The sequence below is a fragment of the Magallana gigas genome, chromosome 7 (assembly GCF_963853765.1).
Source record: "Magallana gigas chromosome 7, xbMagGiga1.1, whole genome shotgun sequence".
NCBI classification, from domain to species: Eukaryota; Metazoa; Mollusca; class Bivalvia; order Ostreida; family Ostreidae; genus Magallana; species Magallana gigas.
The window spans coordinates 20,276,282-20,285,003 of record NC_088859.1 but is presented as its reverse complement, the minus strand read 5'-3'; the positions used below and the strand labels follow the sequence as shown (position 1 = coordinate 20,285,003).

Here is an 8,722-nt window from a genome sequence, read left to right as displayed (position 1 = left end):
AAACATTGGAGGTTCTTACTTCACACAAAGATGGCTTATGACCTAAGGGTGTGTCATGACCATGACCTAAGGTCATTCGGGCAAGGTCAAGGTCACTGGCAGTAAAAAATGCAAAATTCGTGTCCGGTCCATATCTTTATGATAGAGAAAAATTGACATTGGAAGTTCTTACTTCACACAAAGATTGCTTATGACCTAAGGGTGTGTCATGACCTTGACCCAAGGTCATTTGTGCAAGATCAAGGTCACTGGCAGAAAAAATGCAAAATTCCTGTCCGGTCCATATCTTCCTTATGGAGAAGCATTGAATGTTCTTACTTCACACAAATATTGCTTATGACGTAAGGGTGTGTCATGACCTGGACCCAAGGTCAATTGAGGAAGTTTAAGGTCATTGTTTCGAAAATGCTAAATGCAAATGCAAAATGTTTAAATATTAAATGGCTGCTTGACATGTGGATTTCGTTTGATTCGAGTTTGATTTGAGTCATGGTTGTTAAAGGAAGGATGCAAATGTCCTCATGCATTAACAGTTAACTTAAAATAAAATGGAACTAGAACTGTCCTAATGGGACTAATACCCCCGCTAGGCTAATTTCAAATGGGACAAATAATTGAATTGAATAATAATTAAGGTTTGGAACACATACAAAAAAAAAATTCTAGAAATGTAAAAAAAAAAAAAATAGTTAACAAAGAAAAATTAAAATCAAAATTGTCAGAATTTCACTGTATATACATATCTATAACAGTAATACATTTACAAATATTTCTTTGATGAGCTTGTTAAATTTAATAAACTCCCAAAACATTACCATAATTACCATACTATGTAAAAATATATAAAAATTACAAACAATTTTAAAATTGCCAAAACACTACAATCATATCAGTAATTTTGAATTTCATTTAAATTAATGCCCAATAGGGTCACTTCATCAAATTACTTGACAAATAAATTTAAACAACCTCTAAAAATAGTTTAACTTCTTTATTAATAATTATATTATTTATTTCCTTATAATGATAGACCTTTTGGTTTACATGAAACAGTTTTAAAATAGCCCCAAAACCATCATCCATTTTACAGATTATCAATTTCCCCTAAACACATGCTCCATCTGAACCATGGCTCAGATAATGGCTCCCTTGGGACAAATGAATTCAGCCACACTTGTCTTTGATGTTCTCATTAGCTCCTAAGAATTTATCATTGACAAACAAAAACTTTGCATTGTCAGTTGATAGAATACTTATAAAAAATAATTTTTTTTTATTAATTAAGACATAAAGACAAAAAACTCCATCTGGATGTATTTATATAAATATATTTTAGAGTGTTTTCTATTAATTAATTAATAAAATCTGTAAGGATTACCTCCCTTACTTTTCAACATTAGTGTACAATATATAGAATAAGGAAAATGAAAACTGTCATAAAATCATTAAATCTTGTCTGATCTTAAAAAAAATTGCAGGTGCACATCTTCAGATGGTGTTCAACATATGTACAAATTTTCAAACTGTTCCATGCAGTAATAAAAAATTCTATAGGGGGGACAAAGTTGCGTCTACAGACAGACGGACAGACGGACGGACAGACAGACGGACAGGGTGAAACCAATATACCCCCCTAAACTTCGTTTGCGGGGGTATAATTAAAGGATAGAAATTGGTTTGTTTACTCCTATTAGTTAACAGTTTTAAAAAATAGAGCAGTTGTTATTTATAGAAAATGGTCAGTGAAATAGATTCATCCAATATTTTCTATAATAGCAAAAATACACGCGTTATGATTTTTTTCTTAGCGGGGGGTATCAATTGTGAGCTTGCTCACAGTACCTCTAGTTTAAAGCAAGATAGATAGTTACAATAATATATATGATTTATTGTATATGTTCGTGCATATGAACCAGAATTCGGTTTTAAACAAAAAAGTATAATTGCAATACAATTTTTTCAAATGTGCTGATGAAATTGTTCACAGAAAAATGTTCAGATCAAAAGTTAAATGATATGTTGAATAAAATACAGAGAAAAAATGAAGTCCAGTTTTCAGTGTTTGAATGTAAAATATGGAAAAAGCATGATCATTAGATTTAAAGGGGCATGGTCACGATTTTGGTTAAAAATTATTTTTCCGATTTTAATGTTTACAATGCTTCAGTAAAGCATCTGTAATAGACAAAGTTGAGTGTCAGTTATAAGTAAGTTACAGAGCTTACAATTCTTTGCTAGTAAACAAAGCCTTTGTTTACATTTTGAAAGTTGAAGTAAAAATTCGACAAAGACCTAAAAAGAATGTTTTCAATGTTCCGAACTGTTAATTTATGTTTAAAATGAATGAGAAGATAGACAAATCTCTCTCTATCTTGCTTGTAACTCAAAGACTGACTCTCACATTTTATTCGATAATTAGAAATGCATTCCTATAGCATTGTAAACATTAAAAACAGAATTTGACCAAAGTCGTGACCTTTACTATTTGTAATAATTGTTGGTCCTTTTTACACAGTTGTTAATGATAAATTTTCAAAGGGTAATATGACGTATTTCAATGGAGGAAAGATATGAAATTATCTTTGAGCGAATTTCTCATGCAGCATACCATCATGTTGCACGTCTGTCAAGTGATTGATTTAATGCCATTAATTGGACACCATTTTAGACTTCAGATGGATAGAACTCCAGATATCTCAAAATCAGTAGGAGTTATCTACTGAAAAGGTACCACTATGCCTTTTTATACCTCTGTCAAGCAAAAGGTTTTCAAGACAATGATTTGGCAACAATAACCCATCAATTTCAATTTTTGTTATATTATTACATATGTAATTATGTCGTCATCTAGAATGTTTTACCTCGCACATAATGGAGTCAAAGGTAGAGACTACGTCTGCTATCTGAAGGTGAAATCAAGCAATATGATTTCCTATCCAATTTCAATTTAAAGGTATTTTTCAACTGAAATGCTCTTGACTAAAATCACACCCTATGACTTCTGACTACCAAAGTTGAAATTTTTAAAAGAATTGAATAGCAAAGCATTTGATAATAAATTTGACTCAAATCATGTTTTGATTTTTCTTTTCTAGGAGGAGCAATGAAGGAAAAAGATATATAGATATTATTACAATTGGTATGTTTATAATGGGACCACCCATTCAGCTGGGCAAATCGAATAAAATTTGGTTGAAAAACCACACTGATTGCACCTTCACTAGTTGAAAATTTTCTGCTATATGTCAGCCCAAGATCGTGAACAAATGAACAAAATAAAAACTGTGAAAGTTATAGTGTTTTAATTATGCAATTCCACTCAGCATAGAAATATTCTACGGTAACAGTATTTTATACAGGATTATCGTGAAAAATAATACCTCATATGTATGTGCCTGAATTTCTTCTCTTTTGTGCATTGTGTGGTTAAAAATAAATCATGCAAATTTTCAATCTTTCATATTGTTTTACTTTCAATATAAATGTACCGGTACATACTGTAGGTCCCTTTTTGGGAACTTGAGGTTGAAATGTTTTCACGAGAAAAAAATGACTGGTCTATGCAGAATGTGGTAAAGTTAGCACTAACACCATATAGCACTGCAACGAAGCATGACTTTGAAGTGTATGAATAGATACTTATGTACAAAATGTTTCACTGGTATGTTGACTGCCAGGAGTCTCCAATTTGTTTTTTCCAAATATTTATAAACTGGATATCAAATTCAATGGAGATCAAATGACCTTAATTCTTAATCACAGATAGTGCATCACGGTGAGTCAATACATGTGTCAAAACTTGTTCCAAAAATCTAGCTATTTCAAAGTGAAAAAAAATAACCTTTTAGCTAAAATTTCTATCAAAAAGTTACCAAAGAATATGCATACAACACAGATCTAATCATTTCTATTGACAGTGGAAAAATTCAACATTTCTATTCTTCCATCTTCTCAACAGTACAAACTAGACATTTTTACTGCTTAACAATGTTCTTTGCAAAATGAAATGTATTATGCATGTACAATGTACATGTATATGTACATATGCACCTATGTAAAAATTTTACAATTCATCAGCTTGTGCAATGTGTATGAATAATTTGTGAAATGATGATATCACACAACCTTACTGTGTATGTACAATATTACACACATGGTTCCTTTCATTGTCAATCCGAATCCTGCATAGACTCAAAAACTTATCATTGAAAAAAAAAAATCTCTTCAAATTTCTCTCAGCACAAAATTTCAGAAACCACTCAAAAATCCATTGAACAATGAGAAAAAAAATTAGATATTACCAATACAATATTTTTTTACCTTCAAAATATTTTTTAGATATGTTTCATGTACATTTGCTTTATACAATTCGAGAGATTCAGATATACATCACTGACTACATGCACTGTAGGCTAGCACTGTTTTATATCTGGCAGATGACCCGAGTAAGGTAAGCAAACCTTGCCATGCAATTAAATCTCCACTCTATAATATTTTGTACAGATTCTAAGATAATCATTCTTTTACACTAGATTTTTGTACATCTCATCAATTTCTGATTTGAATTTTAGTTTCAATTCATGTCTTTTAGCTTTGAATGTTGGCGTTAGAAGTCCATTTTCCACAGAAAACTGTTCAGGATATAGGAATATGTCTTTAACCTGAAAATTTAAAATCCTCAATATTCATATGGTACCTGTACATTGTATATATATTGGCATGTAAAATGTTTACCAGTATGTACTGGTAAATGCTATGAAATCAAGTTTTATGGGGAACAAATTCAAACAAATTACTAAGAAATTTTCATATTCTCTGACTCTTGCCATTATTATTTAGAAATCAAACCTCAATTTGTACAAGTACATGTACATTCAGTCAACAAAAGTTTCGTTAACTGAAAACTTACCTGTTCAAATGAATGGAGTCCTCCAGTTTTTCCAATGTTGGTTAAATCGGTCATTATTTGCTTCTTAACATCCTACAATTACAGACCGGATTATCAGTACATGTATCACCAACATAGACCACAATGATAGGGCATTCAGTCATTACAGAGAGACTTTTTCAATAATAATTCAATTCCAGAGAGGTAATTCAGCTGAATTTCTATGAAATATCATCCAACTATACAAATGTAAAATAGCAGATTAATCTATCTTTGTAATTTTTCACGATGATGACACTAGTTCTCTGAAGCGTTTTATTCTGTCTAACTTACTGGGTTTGCACACAATTCTTCCATTGTCTGCGTCACATGGAGGTTTGTCTTAGCCCAGCCAGGTAACACTTCAGGATCAGGTACCACCACACCCACCAAACTCGACTGAAAAAAGGAGTTACTTTGTGACTTTATGAATAACTGTTAAATCAACTTAAAAAAAGACCAGAGATATTACAGCTTACATGATGTAAATTAATGATATAAGATTACGTAAACTCTATAGTTTTATGCATTATACACATGAACAATCAATTTTATATCAAAACTAAAACTGACTTTCAAGCTTTCTCCGTGAATGAAGACTTGTGCCACTAATGGGCTTCTCACGTAGACATTTTCAATCTTCTCAGGAGCAATGTATTCACCCTGGAAAACAGATCCTTATTAATAATTTGTGTATCAATACTACAACTGTTTGTCCAGGTATTCTTAAAATGCCCGAATAAAACCTTATTCAATATTTGTTCAAGGAGACTATCAATTACCTGTGCTAATTTGAAAATATTCTTCTTTCTGTCAATGATCTTCAAAGTACCATTCTGAAAAAAGACAATACATATGAAATTTAAATTCGCTCTACCAATCCATCAAAGGACCCTTCGGGTAATTTCACTTCTGAAGGTGTTCAACTCTGCATCATCGTTTGAGAGAGGAAGAAAAAAGAAGTTTGAGAGAGGAAGAAAAGAGGAGAAGATTTATGAGAAGATGCATTTCTATTATACTATCAAATCATTCACATTTCTAATCTCCATTCTTTCCACTGTCAGTGTTACGTTGTCTGAACACTTACCTCCAGCCACTGTCCGATGTCTCCGGTGTGGAGCCATCCGTCTTTATCCAGAGCCTCCTCCGTCTTCGCTTGGTCTCTGTAGTAACCCAGGAACACATTGGGTCCTTTGATACACACCTGTCGTATCAAATCAACATCAAATCAAGAGAATTTCTCAAATTTGTAGTTTACTAACTTTTATGCATGTACAGTAACATATGTACGGTACCTTGAAAAATTGAAAAATAAGAAATTTTCATCAGAGTCAATTTCCATTGAATCTATTTCAATGGGGAAAGAGGGTATTACATTTTGTTGTTTAAGATTGTCTTCTTTAAAATATTTCCCCATTGAAAAACTTACTTATGGATCTAATTTTGCAATATATTATATCAACAAAATTGACCTACAGCGGTAATTTAATTCCAGCTGAAGAATTTAGCTCTCACTTAATTGATGATCTTGATATCAATTTTCATGAGACTATCTGTTCGCAAGAGATGACTTACCTCCCCTTTGTTGTCCTTTGCATAGTAATTCATCTCCTCCACATCAGCCAGTTTGATCTCACAACATGGCAGTGGTGGGCCAACATTTCCTTAATACAGAAAACAATAGTCATTCATAAAAATCAAACCAAACCTTACTATACTCTAAACCAATTTTTATTCACAACAACTTTATTTCACGATTTACCAGAGATAAACTGGTTTGCGATGACTATTTTTCACGACCACGCTTGATCCACACTCCATTTGACCTAACACTTTGCCAAAACCTAGTTTGCCGCAAGAAAAATTCATTCCTTCGAATATTTATCACACAAAGAAAATTTGGTTTACAGGAAACCTCAACCTTCACATATTATTTCAAAGAAAAATTCATCAATTCTTGATTTTACTAATGAAAAAAAAATGTAGACCCCTTTACTTTCATAGAATTTTTTTCAGTACATATATTTTGGCAGACCACTGATTCAATCCAGAAACTTGTAATCAATTCTAAGATTTTCACTGTCAAACATTTAACAGAAATCAATAACCTTCAATTTCTTTTTCAAAATCACGTCTTTCAAACTAAATTACCGATAAAAGTTCTACAGATAGTAAACATTTACACTGAATAATAATTCAATACATTTAAAGTTTTTTTTTTTTTTAAACTGACATCCATCTCACAGTAATTATTACCAATTTGTAACATCTTAATGCTAATATTTGGAGGGACACTTTTCCACATTCTGATGTACAGTAGTGAAACACATGACATTAGAGAGGTTAAGCATTTGAACGTGTACGTGTACGAGTACGTGTGACTAGGGGAATCCCCAAAATTGTTGTGTATTACGTCATAAATTCTGCATACCGCGTAATTCTACAAGTTGTGCAAAACGTGTAGAATCAAAAGTACATGGAGATGAATACTTGTAGCATTTTTGAATAGAAATACAGACGCTGTTTATATCAAACGTTGTTTTATGTAAAGCAGACGATAAATTGGGGACGACTGTGCTTTTGGTTTCATCAAATTCATAGAATTATTTCATAAACAATAAGAGTAAACTGAACATGTTGGAAATGTTAAATCTAATTATTTTACACGTTCACTTACACGTACAGTTTATTAAACGTACACCAAATTTTGGTACGTGTAAACACACGTACACGTAGACATACACGTTCAAATGCTTAACCTCTCTAATAACCGATATAAAAATCTTTAAGAAATAAAGCTAATTGTTAGAGGAAATTAATGAATAGAAAAAATCAAATTATTTTCCTCATTAAATTTCCCTTATTTCTTGATAAAGAGGTAGAGTGCCTTTCCCATTATTTCGCCTACACCTGTGTCTGAACGAAAAGTACCTGTTACTAAATATAGCTTCAGGTACCTGTCGCAATATGATTTTCAAAGATAGATACTGCTTTAATAATGGTGTGTGTGACAAATGATCTGTCATAAATTAGGGAAACCTTCATTGAGAAATGAATACATAAAACTCTGTGTATAATGTCAGTTAATATTCTGAAGCGTGATAACTTCCAGCAAAAAGCAATTTGAATCTAAGTGTACAGCTGTATATATAATACATGTATAGTGTTAATAAAGCGATCTGTTTATATTGGGTGTGCTCATACCCAGGTTGAATTACCGTTAAACAAGAGAATTTTAAAAAATCCAGTCAATTAAATCCATGTAATCTTATCATATTATCAATTAAGTGAAAAAATAGTTACTACCTGGTTGAATCGATCCAGCGACCACAAAATCAAAATGACCTCCGTGTTACCACTAGGCCACGCATCTAACTCTTTTAAATATATATGGCTATATATGTACAAGATTGTATTAGAAAGGTCACTAATTGAAATATCGTATTTCTCTAATTTTTAATATGAAGATCACGTTAAACCAAAATTAATTCAATGTAAATATATACTACAATACCTGTAAAACATAATTTTAATTGGATTTCTTTAGTTTTAAGTGGTTCAAAAAGTCAAATATATCATTTTTCATCGCATACTTACTATTTTCCTATATATCCCTGACTAAACCTGATTATTTTAATGATGTTGTGTAAGGTAATTAAGACTCTTAGAGCATGAAAATTGTGAAATCTGCGATTCTTTGAATATCTTCTAACTGAATATTGTATAATATTGAAAATGTCTGATGTTTGCAAAAGTGCTATATTTTTGGAGAAATTGTATATTAAAGGGACTTAG

At 31.6% G+C, this 8,722-nt stretch overlaps 2 protein-coding genes across 5 annotated transcripts in view; one reads left to right on the top strand and one right to left on the bottom strand.

The window, feature by feature from the left end:
* Window positions 1-8,722, top strand: part of LOC105332998 (nucleolin) — a 209,623-nt gene that overhangs the window by 158,526 nt on the left and 42,375 nt on the right. The window lies entirely within an intron of this gene.
* Window positions 3,286-8,722, bottom strand: part of LOC105332999 (long-chain-fatty-acid--CoA ligase 1) — a 28,361-nt gene continuing 22,924 nt past the window's right edge. For all 4 annotated transcript variants that reach the window (XM_011435771.4, XM_011435772.4, XM_011435770.4 and 1 more), the window contains 7 exons: window positions 6,503-6,591; window positions 6,015-6,131; window positions 5,710-5,763; window positions 5,501-5,590; window positions 5,222-5,326; window positions 4,910-4,981; window positions 3,286-4,661 (listed from right to left, as the gene is read on the bottom strand). In XM_011435771.4, coding sequence (XP_011434073.3) covers window positions 4,524-4,661; window positions 4,910-4,981; window positions 5,222-5,326; window positions 5,501-5,590; window positions 5,710-5,763; window positions 6,015-6,131; window positions 6,503-6,591 — 665 coding nt within the window. In that variant the 3' untranslated portion in view covers window positions 3,286-4,523. The remainder of the gene's footprint in view (window positions 4,662-4,909; window positions 4,982-5,221; window positions 5,327-5,500; window positions 5,591-5,709; window positions 5,764-6,014; window positions 6,132-6,502; window positions 6,592-8,722) is intronic.